Source organism: Podarcis erhardii (genome assembly GCF_964252035.2).
Source record: "Podarcis erhardii genome assembly, chromosome: 12".
Classification (NCBI taxonomy): Eukaryota; Metazoa; Chordata; class Lepidosauria; order Squamata; family Lacertidae; genus Podarcis; species Podarcis erhardii.
The window spans coordinates 43,430,338-43,444,562 of NC_138513.1; the positions used below are offsets into that span (position 1 = coordinate 43,430,338).

General features: G+C 43.2%; 1 protein-coding gene across 31 annotated transcripts in view; it reads left to right on the forward strand.

Annotated features, from left to right (window-relative positions):
* CLASP2 (cytoplasmic linker associated protein 2) overlaps positions 1-14,225 on the forward strand; it is a 125,071-nt gene that overhangs the window by 37,406 nt on the left and 73,440 nt on the right. For 3 of the 31 annotated variants that reach the window (XM_081834738.1, XM_081834741.1, XM_081834742.1), the window contains exon 1: positions 13,681-13,860. The exons of 25 other annotated variants lie outside the window; for them this stretch is intronic. In XM_081834738.1, the coding sequence (XP_081690864.1) occupies positions 13,827-13,860 (34 nt within the window). In that variant the 5' untranslated portion in view covers positions 13,681-13,826. Of the gene's footprint in view, positions 1-13,678; positions 13,861-14,225 lie in introns of those variants that run through there. 3 more of the 31 variants (XM_081834739.1, XM_081834737.1, XM_081834735.1) reach the window with 2 other exon arrangements.

A 14,225-nucleotide genomic window follows, 5' to 3' on the forward strand; every position in this document is an offset into this window, starting at 1 on the left:
GTTATTTAAATGTGTGACCTCCTTTATTCCTAGATGCTGAAATTTAAAGGAAAGTCTGTTTCATTGTCCAGGATTAGAGGAATGTCATGTTTGGATAAAGTGGTCTCCCAGTTCATGCATTTATCTCTTTAGAGAGGAAGACCACAAAGCCCCGAGGCCTGTTCCAGTCTCTCAGAGAAGCAAGAAAAGTAGAGTAATTGCTGGACAGCTTCTCTGGCACCTCTGTTCCCCATAGTTCAAGTACCTGCTAAATTGCAAATGCAAGAAAGTGGGATAAGGAGGGGAATGTATATGTTTCCTTGGATGGAGGAAACATTTTCCTCTTGAGCTATGTTTCCCATTTCTGAGATGTAATGGGGTAGTCTCAAACCCTTAACTAGATCTGTGTGCAAATATATACCATATTTTTTGCTCTATAAGACTCACTTTTCCCCTCCTAAAAAGTAAGGGGAAATGTGTGTGCGTCTTATGGAGCGAATGCAGGCTGCACAGCTATCCCAGAAGCCAGAACAGCAAGAGGGATTGCTGCTTTCACTGCGCAGCAATCCCTCTTGCTGTTCTGGCTTCTGAGATTCAGAATATTTTTTCCCCTTGTTTTCCTCCTCCAAAAACTAGGTGCGTCTTGTGGTCTGGTGCGTCTTATAGAGCGAAAAATACGGTATATATTAAAAAATCAGCCAGCAAGGGTAAACAAGATCTGTTTTTCCTTTTTTTATTAGCCCTTTATCCTGGATTTGACTGGAGAACATACTGAACACACCTATGGAGGTGTGGGATGCTCAGTCTGCATACAAGTGGAGGGAATGCAGATGATTTGGAACAGTCAGATGCAGATGACTCCTTGTAGGAAGATTGTCACTATCCCCCAAGAATGTGCTATCCCCCACAATGCCTCTTCTCAAATCAAATAGACTCTTAACGCTTATATCCTCTTACTTCAAAATGCCCTTTTATGTGTTCTACCTGAGGTATGAAAGTTAATGTGACTGAAGAGATCTTATAATAGCTTGCTTGTGGTGTGGGTAATATGCCTCTCCATATTTTAACACAAAGTATTTGGTGTGAACACAGCTGCAAAGAACAGCCTAATATTAAAGGTTTTATAGAGGAGTGACTGACTATTGAATTACTTTAGCGCCTAGAATTAAAAGATGGTTGCAGACATGAAAATACCTGTACTTTGCATCTGGTTTCTCAGATTATCCAAACTGATGCAAAGCTAACACACTTGCTAAGGATGCAAGTAGTCTCTGTTCGCTTCCTCCCATTAAAGAAAAGGCGTGCATCACAAAGGTTCTCCAGGACTGAGGGTGTATCTTACAATTTACCTTTTAATAGTGGCAAAATAGTTGTAGCTTTTTATTGACATTTCATTGCATGCACGTGTGCACTTTTTGCAAAGTGCAAGTTCTTGACGTATAAGAACTACCAAGCTTTTTGTAGTTAGCCTGTTTTCACAAGTAGTTGTCTCAGCTTTGTGTAAGATAATTTATTATCGCTGTGTAATCTTCCTTCCTCAATATCGCTCAGGATAGTATCCCAGGAAGTTTATTCAGTAAGATTCAGGAGTGTCCTTTAACACTAAATCATAATTGTTTCTTTTTGTCAGGACTGTTAATGATCAGGTCTTACGGCGGGAAGCTTTTAAAGCACTTTACTGTACATGCAACAGTAACAATGATGGGTGTGAGATAATATAAAGCAAGTTCTTTAACAAAATGGCGGCACTTGCTGTAGGGAAGACGAAATTATTCTAAAGTGAAACACTTAATAGCAATCAGTGGACTGGAAGTGTATAGCTTACCCCATAGCCTTCTAAGCAGCTAATAACAAAGATTACGTTTCATTCTTTGCATGACCTATAAGAATTATGTGCAAAAGGGTTAATCAGTAAATACATTCTACCCATATTTTGTAAGCTGTTTCCAAGAGTACTTAATATAATTCGTATTTAATATGATTTTTTTTTTTTTTTTTTTAAAGTGCAATACTAATAAGAAAAGCATTTCGGTGCAAATTAAGTTGTTTAAATCTCTGGTTCACACATTTTAATGCTGCTTTGTTATCTTTTAGTGTCTGCTTTTTTAAAAAAAGCTGTATTTAAATGTACATGGTGCCAATGTGATATAGTAGTTAGAATGTTAGACTAGCACCTGAAACACCATGGTTCAAATCCCCACTTTAGGCCAGTCACTGTTTCTCAGCCTAACCTGCTATCCTTATTGTAAGGATAAAAATAGGGGCAGAATGAACCATTATTTGCTACCTTGAGCTCCCTGGAGGAAAAGTGGGATATGAACACAACAATAAAAGAAATACTTCAGTTCCTTTTAAATACGTATTGTTGTAACCATTTTTGCAATGTCTTTAACACAAAGGGAGGTGAATTTAAGGAAGCGTATAGACGGCCAATAAAGCGAGATGAGCGCCGCAACCCCAGAGTCGGCCACGACTGGACCTAATGGTCAGGGGTTCCCTTTACCTTTACCTTTTATAGAAGGAAAGTTCCTGATCATTGTCTTCCCCTACAGTTGCAGTTTTCCTTAGAGGCTTGCAAGGAGGTGTCTATGCACTGTGTGAAAAGGGAGTGTGGTGGGGGCTGTTGAAGAGAGCAAGAGATGGGGAACATCATTTACGTATCTTATTATGCACCTCACTATTGTGATTCAGTGATGGGTACAGTTTGGGGTACCGCTGAAATACTATTTTGATGTACTCCACATTATTGCTTTAGACACTCCAGGAGAAGATAATGACTTGGAAGTGGGTGCAGACCTTTCCTGACCTTTCCTCCTTTCTCCCTTTCCCCTCCCTACTGCAAAGGAGTGTAACCAGAGTAATTGGGGTTTGCTGCTTTGGGTGTGATGAGGGTGTGAGCATTCCCCCATGCTCAGGATAGGTTTGCTCTTAGGTGAAAGATTCGGCTAAGGCAGGGGTCAGCAAACTTTTCCAGCAGGGGGCTGGTCCACTGTCCCTCAGACCTTGTGGGGGGGCCGGACTATATTTTGAAGAAAAAAATGAATGAATTCCTATGAGAGCCAGTGTGGCGTAGTGGTTAAGAGCGGTAGACTCATAATCTGGGGAACCGGGTTCGCGTCTCCGCTCCTCCACCTGCAGCTGCTGGGTGACCTTGGGCTAGTCACACTTCTCTGAAGTCTCTCAGCCCCACTCACCTCACAGAGTGTTTGTTGTGGGGGAGGAAGGGAAAGGAGAATGTTAGCCGCTTTGAGACTCCTTCAGGTAGTGATAAAGCGGGATATCAAACTCTTCTTCTTCCTCTTTGCCCCACAAATAACCCAGAAATGCATTTTAAATAAAAACACACATTCTACTCATGTAAAAACACCAGTCAGGCCCCCAAAATAACCTAGAAATGCATTTTAAATAAAAGGGCACATTCTACTCATGTAAAAACACACTGATTCCCGGACTTTCCGGGGGCCCAATTTAGAACGCAGTTGGGCCAGATCCGGCCCCCGGGCCTTAGTTTGCCTACCCATGGGCTAAGGGGTGTGCGTGTGCATTCACCTGTCTCTTAAGTGAGAAGTGGAATGTTGGGGAGCTGTATCTGTCGTGAGAGCATGAATTTAGCTCACAAATGTATATCAAGTAGAATTGGGGGGGGGCATTTGGTGACTGGTGTTTTATTGTTCCATATTTATCCTTTTTATTGTACTTTGGCAGTATACTTTTATTGTATTTTCCTGTGTTAATATTCTATTACTGCTTTGGGGACTTGACCAACCAATCACCCATTCACTTGCACACATGCTTCAGCAAAAGTTGCCTTGATACAGGTGTCCCCCTACATGATGGACTTGTGCGTGACACAGTATACACGTAGCACTGGGAAATAATTGAATAATTCAATTCAACTCTGGAAATGGTGGGATAGAGCTGGAGAGTCCGGAGCTCGTCAGTGAGAGTAGGGGAAGCCCCAAAGAGACCAGAGGTGCAGTGGGGCTTTGTTTACGCTGCTCAGCCTTCCTGCTGAACAGCTGATGTTCAGGTAGTGCAACAGCAGGAGCTGCTGCTTTCCCTCACATCCTCCAGCCTCCTGCTGGCCTCAGAGCTTCAGTTCTAGTTGTGGATATGTTTGAATTGAAGAGGGAGTGGCAGAGAGGGCATTTAAAGGGTGTTCTCCCTTACACAATTTCACTTATGCGCATGTATCCCCACATACGTGAGGAGTAGCTTGTACCCTCTCTAGCTTCTACCCTCTTGCCCTTCTCACATGCTGCATAACACAGCTCTTCCTACTACTCATTTGCTGTTACTGCAGCAATACAGGGTTTGAAGGAAGAAAGTAATGAAGAAGTGATCACCACAGAGACACAGGTCCCATACATTGAGGATGATGTTGGGTCTACTGCATTTCATGTGAAGAAGAGGGAGCCTTCAAGTGATCCAGCATACTGCTCAGAGAGGTGCTTGGGAACTGGACTCTGCAGGGTTCCAGGAGGCATTAATCTTTTAAAACAACACACCTCTCTTTCTTGCTCTAATTAATCCTTTAAGCAGTTTACTATTTGACTGTATGACAATGGTGACCAGAAAACTGTGTGTGTTTCGGGGAGAACCTTGTCCTCTAGACTCTCTACACTTGCTGTGTATTGATGGGTTAGGCCGAGCTGTTGATGGATGTCTGATATAATATATAATTGATAACTTTTATCTAAGGTGATAGTGGCTGGTCAGCAGTGCTTTGGGTGGGGAGGTCAAAGTACTGCTAACATCCCTGTACCAAGTCACGATCCTTCATGCCCAGCCAGTACTGCTTTTTGGGAGCGGGTGGCGCTGTGATCTAAACCACTGAGCCTCTTGGACTTGCTGATCGGAAGGTTGGCAGTTTGAATCCGTGCAATGGGGTGAGCACCCGTTGCTCTGTTCCAGCTTCTGCCAACCTAGCAGTTTGAAAGCATGCCTATGCAAGTAGATAAATAGGTACTGCTGCGGCAGGAAGGTAAACAGTGTTTCCATGCGCTCTGGCTTCCATCATGGTGTTCCGTTGCACCAGTAGCAGTTTAGTCATGCTGGCCACCGGACCCAGAAAACTGTCTGTGGACAAATGCCGGCTCCCTCGGCCTGAAGCGAGATGAGCGTCACACCCCATAGTAGCCTTTGACTGGACTTAATTGTCCAGGGGTCCTTTTCCTTTTCCTTTTTTACCTTACTGCTTTTTGTGCCATATTCATCTCAGTTGAGAAATGCCCAGGAATTGCCTGCAGTTTGATAGCTTATATCTCACAGTTATTTCAATAATCATTTGTCCTGCCAGAAATTTATTTTGTTTTTGTTATGTGGATGTGCCACCCTTTTTCACTGGAACTTCAGTGGAACTCAGTACACTGCCAAGCGGCCTCCTTTTCTAGCTTCAGAAAGGGTGGTGCATCAAGTGTCCCTGGGTTGTGCCCATAGAATAGGTGTCAGAGTGATTCATCTGGTTAACTGCTTGCTGGGTCAATTCCAGTTCTGCCTCATGGACAGACAGCTACTGAATATTGAGATGAAACACTGGGAGTCAATGCCCAAGATCAAGAGCAACTCTCCTGGGCACATTCCTTCCCAGTCTTCTTCCCCATTGCCCCACCACCTGATTTCCAAAAGTTCCATTGCTTATCCATAATGGGTTTTTAAGTTTTCATGTTTGTACTACTTACACAGGTGCTAACATACCTACTGGTGCCATTTTCCACACATAACTGCTCTCCTTGGTGCTAGATGAGGCTGTTAGGGAATTTGTCTGCAGAGTGGAGGGAAAGGAGGATCTTTTTCTGCCTCCCCATTTCCAGCCGCTCTTTGAAGTCTGGAGAAAAAATCCACATAAGAATATTAGCGGGGCAGGCAGGGGAAGCATGGCTTTGTTATTTGCAGTCTTTAGATGAGGACTAGATGACATCATCATTATTATTATTATTATTATTATTATTATTATTATTATTATTATTTTGTTGCCCCAGCTGCTCTGGGTGGCTTTCAGCACATGTTGTTGTTGTTTAGTCGTTTAGTCGTGTCCGACTCTTTGTGACCCCATGGACCAGAGCACGCCAGGCACTCCTGTCTTCCACTGCCTCCCGCAGATTGGTCAGACTCATGTTGGTAGCTTCGAGAACACTGTCCAACCATCTCGTCCTCTGCCGTCCCCTTCTCCTTGTACCCTCCATCTTTCCCAACATCAGGGAAAGAAAAACACACATAGAAAAAGCACATAGAAAAACACAAAAAACATCAAACATAAAAAACTTATTGATGAAAAATAAGCGTAGGATTTTAGCTGGAGTTCATTCGTTTTCAGTCTTTCTTTTTTTTTAGGCGCTTAGACATCCTTTTGCGGCGCCTGCAACCTAGGCTTAAGGGGCCATTTGGCAAACAGCTTTTATATCTGAGTTTCCAACACTGGTTTGAATTCAGCAATCTCTGGAGGGGCACAAGTCAGCCAACCTCCACTTCTCAGAATTCATTGACATGTGCCTGTAAAAGTGGTTTCAGTGTAGGTCCCTAACAAGTTACTGATTAGTGGTGAGAATTGATTGCTTCTTTGGCATTGGATCCAATGAAAGCAGTCTTTCCACTTTGCAGTTATTTCTGGCTCCACCTTGGACGGCCACTGCCTGCTCGTTTACCCTTTTCCATTATATCATTTTCTTTCCCCCACCCCATCCTGCCTAGCTGCTTATAGTTGCCTAGCAATGAGAGTGTGGAGAAAGGAAACTAAAGCAGTAACTTATGATCATATTCCTGTCCTATTTATCGATCCACCAAGGAACCTGTCCTGTCTAGTCTAAAATATCTATTGTTAGCCTGGCTGCTCTAGAATCCACCCTGAAAATTTGATCCGTGTTGTCCCTTTTTGACATGGCAGAAGATTAAAGTATGGCAGCCATACACAAAATCCTAGAAAGCAACAAATGTTTGGGGAAGGTAATGTCTTTCCTGATCTCTGAAATGAATCAATATAACAAGCAAAGCCGGTTGTAATTATTACAACATTTTGATTTTATTCAGCCAAATGTTCTCAAGTGCATTATGTCCAGTGCGAAAGCCAGCTCATGTTTTTGGTATTCCGTATTTGGTTGCTAATAAGCAGAAGTATTGCATAGCTAGTAATTTCTGCTAATCTGTTGGGTTGAGGGACAATCACACATCCAGTTACTTTATTTCAGTTTGTTATACAGTAGTGTGTTCTTTTTAATTCCTCATCTGTTTACTTTGCCATGAATTATTGTAGTGATTAATCAGCTATTGTTTATGTCAGTAGTTTGCCAAATTTCTTTTGGCATATGTATTGCTTCAATTAATAAAAGATTTTACCATCAAGTAAATAATGTCTTTTCAGAGAGCCTTGGAATAAAATTCCTAGATAAACGTGTAATGTCTGAAAACACAGCCCTGCTGTTCTTTAAGTTTTATTGTGAATTTGAGTGAAAGGAGGGAAGCAAGTTTATATAAATTGTTGCCTGTGTATTCTGGCCCCATATCTTGCGCAGAATTCTTTTCCATGAGTATAGGGCACTTGAAAGTAAGGGAAGACCCTGTCTTGACACTGCTCATGGGGTGCTGAAAAAGAAAGGATATGTGTAGTTTCTTCACCGCTACCACCAAGTTTATATTTCCCTGCCCCTGCTGCCTCCTACTAAAGAGTCCTTTAACTTCTAACTTAGTTTAATAAGGCTTCAGAAACATTAAAGTCCCAATAAGCTCAGTTTACTTAACTGTTGTTCCACACAAAACTTTGACTGTTTTGGAAAAGGCACTTTTAAGTAGCTTGAACATTGACCCATAAGAGCAGCCTAAATAAACCCAGAGTATATTCGGTTAAACCAATTTCCCTAAGCAAGCCAATACATATTTTTAAAGTTATGTCAGAATTCAGCTTCTAGTTATATTTGCAGACTTTTCTTCTGGAGAGGTCCAGGTATGCACTCTAATTTCCACAGTAGTCTAGTTCCTTTCTCTTAGTGTTTCAGCTCTTTATCTCTCTCTTACTCCAACTCTTCCCTTGTATATTATGTCAACTTCTTCTCCTAACCTCTTTGTCAGTCAGAAGGAAACTATACTCCTTGATTAGATTTCATTCCCCTATAACTACCAAATTGTACTTTCAGTCCTTGTATTCTTTGTAATTAAACAGTCTTTTTTAAAGAAAAAAATCAACCATTTTATAAGCAAGACAGAACATAGTGAAACAATTTCATCTCTCTATTTTCCATCACCCCTTTCACTGTTCTACCCTCACTCCACCCCTGAAGAATTTGGACACATCTGTTGGATACAAGGCTTCGCTATCCACAAATTCAGTGCTTTGGGTGATGTCTTGAAGATTCCTGGATTGCTGATCTGCACTTATATATGTTCATTGTTGGAAGATCATATCATTTTCGTGCATGAAAAAGGACTTGTGAAAGGGGCTGGATTGCAGGACTGACTGGCTACCTTGCCAAGCCAAAATGTCTGAATCCCCAATGCTGATAGCTAACAGATCTGGAACGAAATACAGATCTGGAATGAATTTAATACTGCCGCTTGTTTAGATAGTGCCTTTGCTTCTAAGACTTCACTCTGTGTGTGCCTATGCCAAGCAAGGGCTTTTGCCAGCACACCCAATATTTACATTATTATTATTACATTATTGATAGTCCCTCAGTTCTACACATGACATCCACCGCCACCTTTTTCACTTGGCACCAATAGCAAGGAGACTTGCGAGCAGATTCCAAAATGTGATGTGGCGTGAAAGCTCGAATAATCCAGATCTCACACACCCTTTTTTTTACACTGTTCATCCCTCCCTTTAAGGCTGATTGTGTCTGCCCAGCAACCCCAGTCTTGGTGAAGCTTCACCAGGAGAGATCTACCCTTACACCAATTCTCTTTTCTATCTCCTCAGTGTTCATTATTTTCCTTGGTTTGTGTCAGAAACTCGAGAGAACATACATGCTTCCCATTGTTAAGATACTTCAGGGGTTTTTCCACCAGTTGGGACAGTTCCTGTAGAACTCAAAATGCATCTCTTGACAACCATACACTGCAGGGCTCAAGGTGATCCAATAAGTTATGTACAGTCATACCTCATGTTACGGCCACTTCAGGTTACGTGTTTTCGGGTTGCGGACGGCAGGAAACCCGGAAGTACCGGAATGGGTTACTTCTGGGTTTCACCGCTCACGCATGTGCAGAAGCACCAAATTGTGCCTGCGCAGACGTGGCGCTTCAAGATGTGAATGCTGCAGGTTGCAGATGTGCCTCCATCACGGATTATGCCTGCAACTTGAGGTTCCACTGTACCTACTTTCGGTTCCATATTGTACTATATTCTCTATGGGAATAGAGCATACTCTGCAACCTGGTTTTGTGGAAGGGCTGGTTATTCACAAATAATTACAGTGGTACCTCGGGTTACATACGCTTCAGGTTACATACTCCGCTAATCCAGAAATAGTACCTCGGGTTAAGAACTTTGCTTCAGGATGAGTTCAGAAATCGTGCTCCGGCAGTGCGGCAGCAGCAGGAGGCCCCTTAGCTAAAGTGGTGCTTCAGGTTAAGAACAGTTTCAGGTTAAGAACGGACCTCCAGAACGAATTAAGTACTTAACCCGAGGTACTGCTGTACTGTAGAATGGCCCCAAGATCATATTCTTGGGCCATAATGACTGCCCAAGAGTAAACGTACAACTTTTTCTCTTTCTATTGTCTCCTAATTGTCTGTCTTTCCCTTGTGTGACTGAACCCCGCCTCATTTGCAATTGGAGTTTGCCTCATTGCATTTCGGCCTCTCTCACCACCTGCCAGATCCCTAGCAGCCTTTGCTCTCCTTTCATACAGCGATAGTAATGGTTTCCTTCCTGTTAACTGTTGGTGTGGCTTACCGATGTACCTGCTCTGCGTGACTGTAAGTCTGTAATAATCGCAAACTCTGGAAATTGTGTTCTGTTGCTTATTTTCTTCAGTTTGCAATGGAAGAAGCAATGTCTCAGTGCTGCAGAGGGTCTCAAGGTTCAGGATCTTGAAAAGGACACTTGTGATGGTGACATTTGTAGACTTCTATGTATGGGTGTGTGTGTGTGCTCAGGGACACATGTTTAACAGTACCAGGTTCTACGCTCAGGCAGGAATAACCAGCTCCTTAAATATAAGATAGGGCACACCAGAAGTACATGTGAAAAGGATCTCAGGGTCTTAGTAGAGCACAAGCTTAACATGAGTCAACAGTGTGATTCAGCAGCAAAAAAAGCTAATGCTATTCCAGGCTGCATCAACAGAAGCATAGTGTCCAGATCAAGGGAAGTATTCTGCCTTGGTCATACCACACCTGGAACACTGTGTGCAGTTCTGGGCACCATAATTTAAGAAGGATGTTGACAAGCTGGAATGTGTGCAGAGGTCGTCAGCCTAGATGATCAAGGGTCTGGGAACCAAGCCTTATGAGGAACAGTTGAAGGAGCTGGAATAACTTTCTGATAGTAAGAGCTGTTTGACTGTGGAACAGACTCCCTCAGGAGGTTTTTGACTCTCCTTCCATGGAGGTCTTTAAGCAGAGGTTGGATGGCCATTTGTCCTGGAAGCTTCAGTTGATATTCCTGCGTCTATTTATTTATTTTGCATTGTAGGGGATGGGCTAGATGACCCTACAGAGGGTCCCTTCCAACTCTACAATTCTGTGATTTGAAGTACCGTATTTTTTGCTTTATAAGACTCACTTTTTCCCTCCTTAAAAGTGAGAGGAAATGTGTGTGAGTCTTATGGAGCGAATGCAGGCTGCGCAGCTATCCCAGAAGCCAGAACAGCAAGAGGGATCACTGCTTTCACTGCGCAGCGATCCCTCTTGCTGTTCTGGCTTCTGAGATTCAGAATATTTTTTTTCTTGTTTTCCTCCTCCAAAAACTAGGTGCATCTTGTGGTCTGGTGCGTCTTATAGAGCGAAAAACACGGTAGGTTGCTGGAAGAGGGGGACTGCCTCCTTTGAACCCAGCATAGAAATGCAGTGGGCTGTTGCTGTCCCTCCTACTAGTTCCCATGCAGACTAATAACTTTTGAGGACTATTTTGTTCATTTTATTTACTCATTTAGTTACTTATTCCGTTTATGCCCTGCACCCCCACCATCCAAAAGCTGCCAAGGTAGCTATCATGCAACACCACTAAAAATATAAGAACCATTAATTTCAACAGCAGCACGTGCAAAGAAACTCCATAAAATAAAACTTCAACATGAGCTTGAAAAAGCTGGATATTTATTTTTTAAAAGCACATGTGCCTTGTGCCTAAATAATATTAGTGTAGATGTCAGGCAGCTCTTCCTGAGGAGGGCATTCATCTCTGAAGTTGGGACTCCTGAAGCAGAGCCTAGATTATGGTCTTGGTGTTTGGGCAGCCTATTACAGGAGAAGGCAGTCCAATTAATAACCTGGTCCTTTGCAGGAAACCCAGACTACATTTCAGATGGCTACAGAGCTGTGTTCGTGTTAAGCACCTGAGCATGTGTTGCTGGTTATTGTATAATGTCCTGCAAGAAAAAAATCATGTATTATTTTTGGTAACAAATTTTAAACTTTCCCAAGAAAAAAAGCATCCGTTCATGAAACTTAAACTATAGAAGAAAGAATCTATCGTATTTTTCGCCCCATAGAACACACTTTTTCCCCTCCAAAAATGAAGGGGAAATGTGTGTGCGTCCTATGGGGCGAATGCAGGCTTTCGCTGAAGCCTGGAGAGTGAGAGGCATCGGTGCGCCCCGACCCCTCTCGCTCTCCAGGCTTCAGGAAGCTATCCGCAAGCCTTGCAAGCCCAGCGGGAGTTCCCGCGGGCTCACAAGGCTTGCTGGCAGCAGCCTGCAGCCCCGGCGAGTGTCTGCAAGCCTTGCGCGCCGGCAGGAGCTCCCGCCGGGCGCGCGAGGCTTGGGGCAGCAGCCTGTTGCCCAAAGCACAGGGAGCCCTCTGGAGGGCTGCCCGTGCTTCGGGCAAGTGTCTGCAAGCCTTGCGCGCCCGACAGGAGCTCCCGCCGGTTGCGCGAGGCTTGGGGCGGCAGCCTGTTGCCCAAAGCACACGGACCCCTCCGGAGGGCTCCCCGTGCTTCGGGCGAGTGTCTGCAAGCCTTGCGCGCCCGGCAGGAGCTCCCGCCGGGCGCACGAGGCTTGGGGCGGCAGCCTGCAGCCGGAAGCACACAGAGCCCTCCGGAGGGTGCCCCGTGCTACGGGCAGGCGTGTGCAAGGCTTGTAGCGGCAGCCGCGGCTGGGGCGGGGAAAAATTTTTTTTTAATTCATTCCCCACCCCAAGAAACGAGGTGCGTCCTATGAGCCGGTGCGCCCTATAGGACGAAAAATACAGTAAATCCAGATCAGAAGTTTTCTGGTGATGGTTAAGATTCATAGATGGTTAAGATTAACTGGCTAGGTAGCTGCCTGTTGTGTTTCGAGGAAATCTTAATATCTCACACAAGCTTTGTGTAAAAGCTACTGTCTTCTGCTGTGTACTTTTGTAACTGTGTGTTGAGAAGATACCCAGCTCTAAGAAGTGAGATTGTTTACGGTTCAGTTTTATCCTTGGTGCATTATTTCTCATGCTGCACTTGTAGAGGTTTCACCATGCTTAAAACAGTCAGCAGTGTGTCTGAATTCTCTTGCCGTAAGGGTTAAAGGCGTCTCTTGTAGTGAGAACTGAAATGTTGTCTTCCAGTTCATGTGCAAAGGCAGAGTACGGTTTCCATGGATACTCATGGAATAATGTGTTTCATGTCTTCCTCTTGCATTCTGATAGTAACATATCCCTGCATGCAGAATCTTCAGAGTTGGATACCACTGTAATGGAAGGAAATGCATTTTATTTTTTTAAAATGTGCAGCATTTTGTAAACCTTAAATTAAGAAACATAGCTAGGTAGAGCAAGCAAAGCAGGTCAGTGGTCCTGTATAAATTGCTCATGTTGCTAAGCCAGTATTTCTAAACCCACGTTTTCACCTGTGGTATTTAATATATGTTTTCCCAATCTAGGTGATCACAGTTTAGGCAGAAATTGATTTTAATGTCATGGAAATGCAGCCTTCCACAAATAGGTTGTCTTATTTTTCCAAAATAGAAGCACACTGGAGATAAACAAATAATTTCAGAAATTAGAGGGACCTGTGACAGGACGATGATGATATTATTATTATTATTATTAATAATAATAATAATAAAGGTTCCGGGAAAGGAAGTCTGTGACATGGGTGTGCATCTCCCTTACGCAGCTGTGTGTCAGCCTCGCCCATCTTGTTTGTGAGGGAAACTACAGGTTGGGTTTCCCTTACGTTTTCAGGGTCCTAGAGAAATGCAGCTTTCTTTTACCTGGCTGTAAAATTGTCTCATTTGATTTGTGCAATGCTGGGTTTTTAGTCTGAGATGCTAAATGGAATATGCTATCGTGAAAGCAAAAATTGTGGAGATGGGAGGGAAACTTTACTAGGCAAAAGACAACACCCTTGAAATTTGCAGGGTGGGGTTAAGCCTAAGGTCTCAGAGAGTATTATGCCTCTAAAATTTCTTTTAATAGCTTATAGAACGGTGGCTGCAAATGTTTGCGCATGGGAATGAATTTATATGTGTGAAGAATTTTCACCTTTTCATCTGGCAGTGGCTACCAGGAGATGATGTCACCTTGCAGCCGATTGGTTGTTTCAGTACCTAGTGCAGGGAAAGGAGAGAAGGATGCCGGCACAAATCTCCGTGGTGGATCTATGGTGTTTTCTGACAATTTTTCACAGAATATTTTGATTAGCACTGAGATTTTCCATCCATGTGGCCATGTGAGCAAGTGAGAGTATCTTAGTGCAAGGGGCATTGAAAGCTGTCAGAGGAATGAGGCGACTGATCTGCAAACGGATCTGTGATTGTAAGTGCTGAAATCAGGGTGGAAGAAATGAAGCAGGGAGTGTTAGTAGACACACTGTGGGAGGAGGATGTGTAGTAGAGACGGCAAGCATGAGTAGTAGAAAAGCAGAGGTTTTGTTCTCTGTTAAAATGCTGGGAATTAATATAATTGCGAAAGTTCGGTTTTAGCAATAAATTAGAAATGGACAATACTTGCCTTGTAAAATATTTTTTCTTGTTGAAATACTAGGATTTTTAAAATGTCCCCCCCCCCCATCATTTGCAAAGCCATTATATGAAATGAAATGACTTTTCCCCTTTTCCTTTTTATTACTTGTCTACAGCTTTGAAGACAAAGGGCGTAATAATTAGTATTGATTTTATTTT